The sequence below is a fragment of the Centruroides sculpturatus genome, unplaced genomic scaffold (assembly GCF_000671375.1).
Source record: "Centruroides sculpturatus isolate CEXI.00-Female unplaced genomic scaffold, Cexi_2.0 scaffold250, whole genome shotgun sequence".
In the NCBI taxonomy this organism is placed as follows: domain Eukaryota; kingdom Metazoa; phylum Arthropoda; class Arachnida; order Scorpiones; family Buthidae; genus Centruroides; species Centruroides sculpturatus.
The window spans coordinates 378,782-394,319 of NW_019384557.1; the positions used below are offsets into that span (position 1 = coordinate 378,782).

General features: G+C 29.7%; 1 protein-coding gene across 1 annotated transcript in view; it reads left to right on the top strand.

Annotated features, from left to right (window-relative positions):
* LOC111623901 overlaps positions 1 to 15,538 on the top strand; it is a 79,684-nt gene that overhangs the window by 57,739 nt on the left and 6,407 nt on the right. Inside the window, exons 16-17 of the mRNA XM_023366634.1 lie at positions 5,693 to 6,116; positions 14,653 to 15,100. Of these exons, the coding sequence (XP_023222402.1) occupies positions 5,693 to 6,116; positions 14,653 to 15,100 (872 nt within the window). The remainder of the gene's footprint in view (positions 1 to 5,692; positions 6,117 to 14,652; positions 15,101 to 15,538) is intronic.

The window sequence follows — 15,538 nt, forward strand, 5'->3', positions numbered from 1 at the left end:
AGGACCCGCTTCGCTGGGCAAAAAGTAACGATAGTGAAGATTAAGATAATTACATTATAGCCAATCTTACCCGTTTTCACAGAATGCAAGAATTAGGTCCCCCGTTTCCAGACTAATTAGAGAATTTTTACATGAGTCTAAAAATATGTTCGATTTCCCGCAAAAAACCGCCTGTAAATCTTGCATGCCGCTTTATATTAACACTTACTTTGTTACTCAACACTTCCACTGTTGACACTTCCTTTGTTACACATCTTCGAAGTCAACCACTTTCAACCCCATGTCTCCCACACCCTTATAGCACAGAATGCAAGAATTAGGTCCCCCGTTTCCAGACTAATTAGAGAATTTTTACATGAGTCTAAAAATATGTTCGATTTCCCGCAAAAAACCGCCTGTAAATCTTGCATGCCGCTTTATATTAACACTTACTTTGTTACTCAACACTTCCACTGTTGACACTTCCTTTGTTACACATCTTCGAAGTCAACCACTTTCAACCCCATGTCTCCCACACCCTTATAGCACAGAATGCAAGAATTAGGTCCCCCGTTTCCAGACTAATTAGAGAATTTTTACGTCCAGTCAAACAAACTATTTTCAATTTGATCAATCTTCTGGAACGTTTACAATTGTTCTATAATCGAACGAATTCAAATTCGAATACAAATTCAAATTTAAAACGGTTCGAACATTTTTAAAATCGAAATAGAAAATCTTCGAAGTCAGCCACTTTAAGCCCCCATATCTCCCACACCCTTATAGCTATCAAAACGCAACCACCATAGTGCATGAATGGAGACTCGGGGCTACTACCACATACAAACACCATTCATGTGCGATGTGTAGTTTTGGCTGAAAAGTGAAATATAGGGACACACACATCCGTTTATATATATATATAGATATAGATATAGATATGAAGAATAAAGAACACTACCTTGCTATCAAAGAAAGAATTTACAAATCTGATGTAATGAGTGGATAAGACAGTCATGTGGGAGGGAAGCAAAATCTTTTGAGTAGGAAAATTTGTTGTCCCTCAAAAAGTCCCTTAAATTTATCTCAAAACATTTATTTCAAATATTTATAAAATATTTATTTCAGAAATTTTGACTTAATAGTTTTCTTAATACTTAATGTGATTCTTAGACTTGGTATCAAATAAACTTCATGTACTGAACAATATCTTATAGATCAATGATGAACAACCCAAAGTCCACAGGCTGTATGCAGCTCAAGTCCTAATAAGCAGCCACTGGGGCTTTGGCAATGTTTTCTGCCTCAAACCATTATGTAATTCTAATTAAGCTGATATTTGTGACAAAGAACATTCAAATTAAAGTAGAGCAGTAAAAATATAAGAATAAACTATATAATACTAATTTTAATATCGTCATAACTGCCCAGTATACATGGTATTAAAATACTGTATGAGCTATGTAGCATGTTGGTACTCAGTAGACTTAAAGCATGAAACTGGGTGGATGGCACAGTTTTGTTTACCCAATTTGAAGCCCGATTGTCTCTTGTCAAAAATTTCTGAAATATTGCAGGGAAGTTTGTATATTATGGGCATTTTTGCTATTAAATTTTGGTGGTTAAAGGTCCAGAGGGTAAGGAGATGGGATCTCATCATATCTTGAGTGGGACCATATTTAATGAAGAATTTACTAGTAATAAAAAAAAAATTGTAAATACTAATAAAACTCCTCTCTACCCTCAAAATTTAGCTTTTTGCTATTTTATAATAATTTTTAATAAAATCTCATATTATTAAACTTTTTATAACAGATGATGCCATAAACAATTTTAACTTTTTTTTTGCCAGGAAAGTTGCACAACTCATTGCTAGATTCTTTCTATTAAGTTATAAATTGATTTGATAGCATTACTTAGTATTTAGAACAAGAGTGCATGAAAGCTAGGTTGTGCTTGGGGCCCACCATATGGGGCCACTCACTACCTGATGATATGCTTCATTTGTACCATCTTTTTAATTATATCAAGACTAATATAGTGATTTACAAATAGGTAAACACAAATCTATAGAACCTATTTAGATAAAATATGATTTAGATAAATTTGAATGTAGTGAGTTTTTGGTAAATCTTCTACTAAGTAAAGTGAAAATTTAAATTTTGCAAACTTGTGCATATACAATAACTTTTCAAAATTATGATGTATTATAAGAAGACGTTTTAAACATTAAAATGGATTTGAAATTAAAAGCTTGTCATTAGAAAAACTGAAATGAAGTGATGTAATCATTCAGTAGTATTTTCAAAAATGTTTGTGTGGTACACTATGCAAACTAATATTTAGGGTTACCAACTCTCCTAAATTTGGCAAAAATCTTTAAATTTTCAGACTTGAATTAGGGTCTATTCTCAAATTTACTCAACAAGATGAACAACTTTTGAGCTTATAATAGTAAAACAGACTAAAGAATAGGCAACAGTATTTTGATATTGCTAAGAGTAAACATCAAATCTGGAATTTTACTGCTGGAATGCAAATCTGCAATCAGCTTTTCAGGAATGGAAAGTTTGTTAATATTAATGACAGTGGCTGAAATATATGTTATTTCAGACAATAAGAGTAGGTAAACAAAAATGTGCTTAGAATCAAGACATTATGGTATAAGTAATAGTTGTGAATGTTGATTTTTACACACAATCTATTAAATTGAGAAGTTGCTAATATCTCCATATATGTGATCTTAATAATAATGTATTAGCAAATAAATATCTAAATTAAAACAATCTTAATTATGCTGTATTTTCACATTACATTACATGAAAAGAGTAGAGAGGTTGTCTGTATGTGTACAGACTTTACTTCTAAGAAATTAGAAGTGATGAAATTGAAATTAGAAGAGGAAGTGATAAGTAGGGAGGGAAATAAAATAGGGAAAGATTGAAGGGACATGTCAGATCATTGAGTGTTTGCATCATAATTGTTGAACAAGTAAAAATACAGTTACAAAACAAAAGATATATATAACAAAAGATATAAAACAAGATAAAATATGTACAGTGAAACAGTATAAAAACAAACATGACAAGTTTGCGCATGTGGGTGAGCATGTACAGCAAAGGGTATCAGACACAATGTTTTAACAATTACAAAGTATGCAATTTATGATCGCTTTATATATATATAATTTATACAAATATCAATACTTGATAAAGGAGTGGAGTATTATTATATAAAGTTAGATATAGAACAAAACATGAATATTAATTATTGATATGGCTAAGTTGCATATTTACATGGATAGTGTTGTAGATTGTGTTGACAGAGACAATACATTACAAAATTTAGCATTAAAAACATTGCAGATTCTAGTAGATATAAACCCAGTGGGTCTAATTTGCATATGCACAGTACAGTCAAATTGCGGGTTGAACAAATTTTGTGAGTAGCCGGCCTACCTTAAATGATATCAGCCAGTCTATCATTGGTCCAGATGTGGGATGTGGCCATGTTACCCATCTCACTGGCTAATGAAATTCATGGGCCTGAGTTTTTTTCTTTTTCTTTTTGTGTTGTGTATGAAATTCTTCATTTTTGTCCATAGTTTTTTGTTATCAAGAATGTCTGCAGGATTGGGGGCCAGTTGAGTCCTGTTTGGAGACATTTTTTGAAGAGTTCTGAACATTGTTGGCTGTATTTGTTGCAGCTGAAGAGAAAATGTAGCACATTGTCTTCACTCTGTCCATCACAATCGCAGATGTTATCTATCTGCTTACCAAAATGGTGCAGGTATGATTCAAAGTTCCCATATCCTGTAAGGCACTGGGTCACCTTTGCATCTGGGCTGAAGTATTTGGCTTTTTTAAGATGTGCAAGGGAAGGTATGAAGTTGTGACATATCTTTCCTGTACCAGCACAGTCCCACTCCTTCTGCCACATATTATTGGCTATGTGTTGTAAGTGATGTTTTAGGGAGATTGCAGGTAACTTGTAGGTAAGTTTTGAAGCTAATGTGCAGGCTGACTTGGCCAAATTGTCAGCCAATTCATTACCTTTGTGGCCCTTGTGAGCTGGGATCCAACTAAACTGTAGGTTACAGTTTCTTCCCAGATTATCTAGCATGTTGGTCTATCCAGGGAGACGATAAAATCAGATATTTCCATATGGCAAAAACTGGCATGCCAGCATATCGAGTTTTTATTCTACATTATATGTTTAATTTCTTCATTTTGTCTTCTTTCTAATGACATAAAAGACTCGTGGAATTCCAAAAGTGCTTTTTTAATGTTATTTTATTGTTAATTAATTCAAAAATGCAAAAATAAACATATTAAATATAAGAAACTTGCTGTAAATTATCTCAGCTTACACCATTAATATTGGCTTTGTGTGAAATTTGAGAGGAAGGTGTTATTTTTAAGGTCAGGGTGGATGGTCAGTATAGCCCACACTGACTGACTATTACTGCTGCTGCTACTGTCAATAAGTCACTAATTGTTTTATTGTCTTGTAAACAAAAATTCTCTTCTTGATTTTAAGTCAGTCAAATTACAGTAATAATATATTACTGTACTTGAAAGAATTTTTTTTATTATTTTTTTTTTAACATTTAACAAATGATTTTGTTAGATCTGATTAATTTTATATTTTAGTCCCAATTTAACTGGCATACTGGTCTCCCCCATTTATATATGGCATGACAGTCATTCTGCGAAAATACAGTAATAGTATTTTTATATAAACTTATAAAAACATAAAAGCAAATAGCAATAATGACAAAAGTCACTCACTAACTTGTGCAACATAAATACAAACTGATTAAATTGCTTTCTCTTGAAATCATATTTTAAGTATACAGGGTGTCAAAAAAGTTATTGTACAGTGAGAAATTTGTAATGACATTAAAGTTATGTACAACATTGCATACAAAATCTGTGAGTTGTATGTTCTGCATTTCTACTTTGCAGTAGATGGCATGACTGGTTGCTCACAGTTGTTCTGATTTTTGGACTACAGTTTTTGGAAAACTGCTTGCTGATCATATATTCTTCTGAGGAATTTAACCTGCTAGGTCTCCAGACCTTATTCTCCTAGATTTTGGGGTCTCTGGTGAAATTTCCAGCATTTGCTATAGGAGAAACTGCAATATCATATGTAAAACTTTACCATGAAACTTTACCATGAAGTGGAAAAGGTTTAACTTATCAGGCATGTTGCATAAAATACTGTAATCCATAAAATTTTACAATTATAGTATTATTTATTTTTTAAGGAAAGTGAAAATTGATTAAAAACATTTTTTTTCTTATGCTTATAAAAAAAAGACATTAGTTTTCATCACATAAACATGGAAAGTTGTAAATATGTTTAACTGTCTAGGGTTGCTGAGAGCTTGCATGGGACACTTTAACCTTTTATTTTTTGAACAAGTGAAATATGTGAAATGTTTTTTATTAATAAAAAAAAGTCTTAAAGATTTTATTTTCTGTTAGTAAAAATAACATTAATTTTATAGGGGTAGTAATCACTATGAGTTCCTAAGTTTTCTTCAGTTTACTTCTAACTGTTTCAAATGAGTTTTTCATAGAATTATTAATATTCAGGCTTTTATATATTGTCTTCAATGCACAAAATATAATTTATTTTTATTTAATTATTTAATTTAATTTTTTTATAGTTGTGTACACAATAATAATAATAATTTTATTTCCAGCTTAAAGAAATAGATAAAAAACTTAGCGGTGAAATTCCAAATCAAGAAACTGCTTTAAAATTTAAGAAAATTGATGCAAGTTTACAAAATATCAACCATAAACTCAAAACAGGTTATTTAGATACTGGTGATAAGAGAGTAACAGCATTAACTGAACTGATAAGCAATCAGAACAATGACAGTCCTAAGAAACTCCATACACAAGATAAAACTACTACTGATTCTACACCTTCCCTGCAGAAGACAAATATTGGAACTGTTGGTGGAAGTGAAATATGTTACTTTTGTCAGAAACGAGTTTATATCATGGAACGTCTTAGTGCTGAAGGTTTATTTTTTCATCGTAGTTGTTTAAAATGCGAATATTGTGGAGTAAGTTTGCGGTTAGGAAATTATGCTTTTGACAGAACGGCATTATGTGGAGGTAAGTTAATTTTTTCAAAAACTATAACAAAAATTTTTCACATTTTACACATTTTAGATTATTTTAATGAATACAAAAATTGTTTCATTAGTTATAAATTTCATAAAATTTTAAATTTTGATATACTGAAAACAAAAAGTTTAATTAAAGATGATTGCTTTTTATTTTATTTATTATTTATTTATTAGATAATGGTAAAAGGTAATGTTACTAGGAAATTAATCCCCTCTAAAAAAGTTACTGAAACTTAATATATAAAAAATACCAGAGAAAGGAATGAATTTGTAAAAGCTTAATAGTATAAAATTGTTTGTGTACAAACATTTATACTATTAAAAGTTATACTTACTTTATTTGGGTTTTTTTAAGTAAAAAAGAAATTATTATATGGAATACAAAATAATGAAGACTTAATAATAAGTAAATACGAACTATCATTAATAGTTCAGAATAGTTTACACCTACATTACTATCTGTTTGATATTAAAATGCTATTTAAACATTTATTAAAAAATTTAAGACATTCAAATAAATCAGGAAGTTCCAGTTTAATACCACCAACTTCAGTTGACTCAATGTAATGAATGAATAATTTATTAAATAAAAGATATGCTGTACTTTATTCTGAAATTTTATATGGTTTGATTGAGACAAGGTGGTGGTTGACCAAATTGGCTAACGAGAATCAAGAAAAGTGAAAATTAATGAAACATAGTGAACATGAAACAATTTTTTAAGGAATAGATCTGTAAAGATGCCATATGCTCCAGCTAATAGCTAAGCCTTTTGTTATTTTTCAATTTGATACTTGCATGTTAGTTTGCTATCAAAAAATTACCTAAAAATTATTTACTGAATGAAGATAAAAGATGTAATTACAAAAAATGGAAAAAAATTGGATATTGAAGTTTACAGGATAACAAGAAATGCATGGCAATAGTTTTATTAGAATAAATTCTAAAATTGATGATTTAGTTTTGTAATTATTATGATATATAATGTATTTTCATGTGTATAACCTATATCCTAAATTGCTAGAGTAAAAATAAAATCTTTACATAACCCACCCACCCCTCTCTTACCTCATACCTATGAGAACAGACATTTCTCCTTACATGTGAGTTTGTAATTGTACTTTTTAAAATTGGCATATAACCACCGGCAAAAATGGGAATAATATTTTGTGGACAGGCAGAAGGTTAAAGATAAAGCTTCTTAGACATGGATGATGTGCACAGTCTTCTTATGGCCAGTTATAACGACTTATAACTGGCCATAAGAAGACATTGGTTACTGTGTATTGCAATGGTGTTGCTTCTCTTCTCATGTCAGTCACTCGCTATTGAGTCATGCATGGTTGCAATAAAATAAGAATTTTTGCTACTAATCACCAATGACACAATACTGCGATGTCTACTAAGTGTAACAGCAGAGTATAAGGGATGGGAGAATTATCATGAAAATGACACAAACTGCAATCAATGCCTGTAACAACGATAACCCAGGAGATTGTCATCACCAATTTTGACAAAATTTGTGGATGTGTAGTATTTACTCATAATTAAACTCTACCAAAGCCACAGGACCCACTATTCAGATATTCTCTAGAAAATCACAATTAAAATTTTTCTTGAACTATGTAGAATTGCCATTCACATGTTCATAGTGTGATTTGATCAGTTTAGACATTGCATAAAGAGCATTTCTACCTGGGTTCAAATCCTGTATGCAATATTTTTTCTCACATCTATAATTTAATCTTATTGTTAATTCAATTTGTTATGTACAGTTTTTAAAGTCATGAAAATTTATTTTTAATTTTGATCACTCCATATTTATTTGTTAGAAAATATATAACATTATTATTATATTTTGTATTGTTTAATCTATATATATAATCGAGACGGGTTGATAATAATAATGATAATAATAATAAGCGCACAGCCCAAACGGTTAGGAGTTGAAAGTTGAAATTTGGTACACAGTTAGGGTACGTTAGGAGAACGCACACTAAGAAGGGATTTTTCAAAATTTCCCCCCGGGGGGAAGAGAGACAGGATTAAAACTTCTATATACATTATGGATACGAGCCCAAACGGTTAGGAGTTGAAAGTTGAAATTTGGTACACAGTTAGGGTACGTTAGGAGAACGCACACTAAGAAGGGATTTTTCGAAATTCCTCCCCACGGGGGAGAGGGACAGGATTAAGGCTTAACACTTCAATCAACAATGGAAGTGTTAAGTAACAATGGAAGTGCTAAGTAACAATGGAAATGCTAAGTAACAATGGAAGTGCTAAGTAACAATAAAAGTTTTAAGTAACAATGGAAGTGCTAAGTAACAATAAAAGTTTTAAGTAACAATGGAAGTGTCAACAATGGAATTGTTACGTAACAATGGAATTGTTAAGAGAAAGCGACGTGCAATACGCAGATGCAGTTTTTTTCGTTTTTGCAGGAAATCGAACATATTTTTATACTCATCTAAAAATTCTCTAGTCTGGAAACGGGGACCCAATTCTTGCATTCTGTGAAAACGGGTAAGGTTGACTGTAACATAATAATCTTTATTTTAGTTATCGTTATCGTTATTTTTGCCCGAGCAACGCCGGGCCCACCTGCTAGTATAATATAAGTTCTTATATTACATATATCAATGCAGTTATATTACATTTCATATGTAAGGTTTGGAAGATAATATGAGCTGCTCACTTGTCAAATTGATTAACTCTACAGAACAAAAAGTATAAAATTGATAATATAAATTATTTTTTAAAATTCCTTTTAAACTTTAAATTTAAATGAACATTGCAGAATGTATCTTTAAATATCATTATATTAAGGTGATCAACTATTTTACAATGAAAAGGACACAAATAAATTGAAGGAAAAAATATCGTAATAAAAGAAACATTTTATTCATTGCAACAATAATACACTATAATATCATCTACTGCATGTGTATGTGCCGTGTAATATTTCAGTAAGAAAGTAAACAAAGCCACTTCCACACGGCGTGCGCTCTCAAAGTCTTTTGTGCAGAGCACATGTGTCTCATAATCACATCTTACTGCACTGTACCAAGCCTTGATCAATCATCATGTTAAACACAAACACATCACATACAACGGATCAGCTTGGCATTGATCGAATATGGAGATTTACAGATTAGTCTTCAAATATCGAAAAGGAGGACATGTAGGAGGACACTTTTTGAGGGAGGACAGAACTTAAAAAAAAGGACTGTCCTCCCTAAAGGAGGATGATTGGTCACCTTAATTATATTAAATCATAGCTTTAATATATTTATGGCATTATATTAAAGCATAGATTTAATATAATGATATATAAAATTAATTATACGAAAAATTTGAAAATAATAATGATTATATTAAAGATTTACAAATGGAGTTAATCGATTTGGCTTGTGAACAGCTCAAATAATAGGCAACCCAACACCCATCTGTAACACCGTCCATACTCTTTCTAGCAAAAAAGTTATATATACTGTATATATATTAGTAGAAAGATAGGCCTAATCTAATCAGAAAAGAAAACTAGACAAAGAAGATTATGCTTTCTGCCTGGACAGTTCAATTTTACTGGAGGGATCAGGGTGCTGCTGAAGTTCATTGAGTATAGAATTTGATCTGGTACTTTTGATGTAGAAAGGGAAGCAAACCAAAGTTGACAGCTAGGATTATCTCTTTTCATTTGCCAGTGACCACAATGATAAACAGTATAAATAAAACCATTAAAGACAGTTTTGTAGAAGATATTTTTGCTTATACTGTATTTGGTTTGTGAGATATGGATATTCACTATGGCATCAACAAGCACTAGTGTGCAGGAGGAAGAAGAGCAACAAGATTTTAATAATAAAAACCTATTAAAAACTGCTCTAGAAAAGTTGCTTCTAGAAAATAATTACATCACAGAGGAGCCTATGGAAGATCCCTCTTCAAAAAAGGCAACAGTTATAGGCCACAAAGTATATAATTGCATCATCAATATGAAGAACAAGATAGAATTCATTGAGGACGAAGACCTAATACTTCCAGATGGAAAAAAATTTTGATGATTTTATTGATTTTGCATTAGTTTGCTCAGCAATAGAAGAATTGTTGTCATTGCCATCCTGATCAGCATCAACACAATCATTACCAACATTCTTAGAAAAGTGGATCGAATCCCAAAAAAAAAAAAAAAAAATTTAATTTTTGTCATTTTGAACACCATATAGTGTAAACACACTAACACCAGGCAATCTTCATTTTAAATTTATTCAATTTTTAGTTGACTTTTAATCAAGTGTGTTTGCACTACATGGTGTTCAAAATGACAAAAATAATCACCGATACAGTTTCAGGAATGTAAAAAAAAATTTTAAATGATAAATCTAAAATACAAATGAAAAGTTGTAACCATGGCAAAAGAACATTCAAATTGGTTGCTACAAACATTAAAGAGAAAAAGAGCACATTGTTTAAAATCTAAAAGAGATTTAAAACAGTAATTATTTATTATTTACACTGCTTTTTTATTATTATTAGGTGGGAAAATGATTTATTGACTGGTGAGACCCAATTTGACAAAATAATTGCCTTTAATTCTTGGACACTTGACAGATTTAAAGAAGCTAGAGAAAAATTTGAGCAAGTTGCAACAAAAACACTGCAGCAATGAGCAACAGCTGCTGCACAACAGTCTCTCTTTAGCACTTTTCAATATTCAGCAGAAAAAACATGGACTGATGATTTTAATTAAATGAAGAAATAATATTCAACAATGATGGATTACAAATTTTAATCCATCCTACTTCTTTCCTACTTCAGCAAGAAAGAAGTAAGGGAAATTAATGAAGTTTTGGCTGCTGCAGATAATTTTAGAAAACAAATTCTTAACTTTTACCAAATTTTCATTCAGACTTTATAATTAATATGGATCAAACTGGTTGCCAATATCAATCAATGATTGATTGGACTTTAGCAGAGAAAGGTGCAAAATCTATATTTGTTAAAAAAAAATGTCTGCATAAAATTTCTCACTTGTATACTGCCCAGTACACATTCACTTGTTTGGGCTTATACCCAAAGTGCTTCTCTGTTTACAAGAAACTGGTGGCAAATTTGATCCTACAGTATAAAAACAAGTCGATGCTTCTCTCTAAATTTGAAAATGTCATTGTCAAATACTCTAGGTCAGGAAGTTAACAATGAACCTTTATAAAGACTTCTTAATTGAAATATTACAGCCATATGTAAAAATTGAAAAGTTTTTATTAATAATAGATTTTGGAGTGGTCAAACAAATTCTCAAATATATGGCAAAATTTTTGTAGCTGACAAAGATATTCCATCATGCAATTAAAAAATTATCCTGCCGAAATGCATCCATCTTTGTTGACCTAGCAACATTTATTTTTACAGACAGGTCAAAGTTTTTATCAAAAAATTACAAAACTGTACCTATTTCCTTAAAACCGATTGAGAAATAGCCAATCGTGAAGATGTTATTAAAATACACACTCTAATTCACAACCAGTTGAGCACACCAGTTTTTTGTGAAATGTTAAAATATGCATGGTTTGCATCTGAAATAACATGCAAAAGAAATATTTTCAAAGAGTTTGTTTTCCACCTTCTGTTGTTAATACAAAATGTAAAAATTGTGCGAATGAAGGAGCAATGATTATTTGCACATGTTGTGATGCACCAAACCGTTATGTTTTAACTATTTTTATGTTAAATACCACCCAAAATGTCATATTATTGTGAAACAGTAACTGTAAGTATTTATTGCATGTATATTTTTTGCGGCAAAAAATTTAAATTGTTGAAAAAGAATTTATGAATTCCCTGATATTTTATAGAGAATAGTAAATTTTAAATTCAGTAATTAAAAATGGCACAAAAATTGCACATGACAAATTTAATAACAATAAGATTAAATTATAAATGTAAAAAAAAAAAAATCACCTCATATGGGATTCGAACCCACATGATAACACTCTTCATGCAATGCCTTAACTAATCATGCCACAAACACATGAATAACACTTCTGCATAGGTATTAATAGTTCTAGAAAAATTTGAATCATGATTGGATCCTGCGGCTTTGGTAGAGTTTAAGTACAAGTAAATACACATCCACAAAATTTTGTAAAAATTAGTAGTGACAACCTCTTGGATTCCCTCTTGTAAGTGTAACAGAAGGGATGTAAGAAATGGGAAAATTATCACAAGACTGGCGCTCATTTGATAAATGTCTTGCATAAATGTAATTGAGCTACAATTTGAAAAAATTGTAGACAAAATATTGTGATTATGTCACAATAAATAATTGCTCATTATTTTATAAATTCTTTTAATTATTAGTATTATTATATAGTAATTATAGTATTATCTAATCATTTTAATGAAATTTCATTTTATAATGAACTTTATTTAAGCAATTGTAATAATAAAAAAATAAATAAAAACTGTTTATATTAATTACAAGTTTAAAATCTTATTATTTTGTTGTTACAAAATTTCTTGCCAGTCTATGAAATTTTTCGCAGATTGGCAAGAAATTTCCACGGACCAATGCCGTTCCATGGACCCAAGGTTGAAGAACACTGATATAGAAGAAATATTTTGATAAAAACATTATACTGAATAATTTATATAATTATAGGATTTGATAAATATTTTTAATGAATTTGTAGCAAAGTTCNAATAAAAAGAACAATCCATAAATAATACATGCATAAAAATTAATACAAAAACACATATATAAAATAAAAAAAATATAATAAAATAATGAAAAGACCAAAAATATATTAAAAAAATAATGAGTAAAATAAATTATGGAACAGAGTTCTATTTTTCATTACATATAATTTTGTAATGAAACAGTTTTTTAAAAATTCTTCAAATTGGATATAATGTTAATAGCATGAAAATGGAAAGATCATATGAACAAATTAAATTAAAATGAAAGAAAGGAAGAGTGCCACATGAAGTATTCTTGGTAACTCTATTTGGACATCTAAGAGCAATAATTCTATATTTAAGTTAGTTTAGTTAATTATTTAAAATAATAAATTTTAATTATGCCTCTATTTAAAAGTTTAGCAACTTGGAAAGTAAATACATAAATTTAATATTTTGTATTCTCTTTAGCCTCTATGTATATGAATTTCTGTTGATAAAGAAATGAAATATGGGTCTAGTCTGAGAGAAAAGTGTTAAGGAGTGAATATGATTTTTGAAAGACTATGAGAGAAATTTAATGGAGTTATATCAAAACAAAAAACAAACTGCTAAAACATGTAAAACACAATAGCCTTTCTCTTACAGGGCATAAGCTCACAATTTTAATCAACTCTGATTCTGTATGTAAGCAACCACTACAAATTTTTATTCAGTTTACAATCTACCAAAAACCCTCCATAGACTTACGTAATCTAATGCATTAATCTAGCCAGCAGGAACAGGATGAAGCAAAATACTACTGGATTATATAAAGCAAATAAATATATGTATTATAAATTTAAATTACTTATATTTTTATTGCAATTTTAAAAAAAAATTGGAAATTTCCATTTTTTTGGCAGTGTTGCTAAACTTTCAAGCAATGGTATAAATTATTAATTTGTATAATTAAAATAGAATTTATGTATAGAAAATAACAATGAAAAGAAGGATTAAACTAAATTATTATTATTTTGTAAAATTTAATGTATAGATATGGAAGAAGAAGAGCAGGACTTAGCTACTACAGTCCTGACTTGTGAGGGAGATATTCATGACCCCACTTTCCCTTTCAAGTTACAGTGCCTCATCTACAAATTGAAGAGGTTAATATCAAATGGTAAGTTANAATAAACTGTTTCTGATATCTAAAGTAGAACTTTTACTCCATTTTGATTGTTGGAACAGAAGAATACATTTTGTTTAATTATTAATTCACTGTTTTTTTATCTGTAACTTTTTATTTTCATAATGTATTCTGATATTTCGTAATATCTATGAGTTAATAGATTTAATAACTGATTTTCAGATCTTTTAATTGATATTCTTTCTGAATCCATATGGTGAAATTTTATGTAATAAAATCAATTTAAAAATTCAAAAAAATTCATATTTGAATTATGAATATGAGGAAAACATTTATTNAATTAAATTAATCAATTTCGTAGAATGTCATAGAAATAAAATAATTATAAATGATGTAAGTCGTACCTACTAATCAAAACTTGTAAAACTCAATGGCCCAGTTGACCTACTTATTCATTATGGTTTCACTTTTGCCATGAAGTAATAACAGTTATATATTCATATGAATCATGTTATTTTACGCAATAAATTAATTGATAAGTAGCAGTAAAAAAAATCATACTAGAATCTCTCACAATGTTTAATTTTAGTTTTAAATAAAATTTGAATTAGTGCATCTCTCGAAGTTTTACTCGGTAATTTATAATTCACTATCTTTTCTTTTTTGTATTTCTATTATTAGATTTCATATATTTTATATTTTGTTCTTTTAGGAAAATTTTATTGCAAACCACATTTTAGAATGCAAAAACCAGATAGCAGATGGCAAGAAATGATGAAAAGAAAACAAGCATTTTTATCAGGTGGACCTGATGCAAAAGAAATCTTTTCTACAATTGCTGCTAATGCTCTTGCAAAAACTGTTCCATCTCCTGAAAAGCCTGCCAAAGAAGAAAATGCTGATGAAATTGATACTACAGAAAATCATAAACCAGAAATAAGTATAGAAGAAACTCCTTCACCATCTCTCCTTCCTCCACCTGTTGTAAGTGTATCTTTAAGAGATCAAACACCTGAACGTGTTGAATATGAAAATAGTTTAATTGAACTATCAGAAGAGGAACTTTTAACAAGTGAATTGGAAGAAGAAGAACTTACACAAAAAAATCTTGGAGTTGGTCATGAATTAGAAACAAGCGATGATGAATTTTCAGATTTGAGGTAATACTGTAAAATATTAATTGCTACTATTTTTTTATTTCATTTAAAATTAAGGACTATGTAAAAAAATTAATAAAAGTACGGTAGAGCATCGTTTATCTGAATCAATTGGGGACTGGGGTTGTTCGGATAACTTATTTTTCGGATAACCAATTATGTACGAAAAAAAATATTAATTTATCCCGTGTTGAAATTTTTCTCTGTTGCGTGTCGCTTCGCGTTGAATTTTCGTCGATGTTAAGCCTAACGAAGACTATTGTATCGTTAAAAATTATTTTTTTATTTTGTACAAACAAAATAAATATATTGAAAAATATAAAAACAATAAAAAAATTATACTTCAGAAGTTAATTTAGTATCAAAAACGTAAAATATTTGAGTAGCCCAAGACATAGCCAAAGATTACAGCGCCACAGCACTGGCGAAAATTTAAATTTG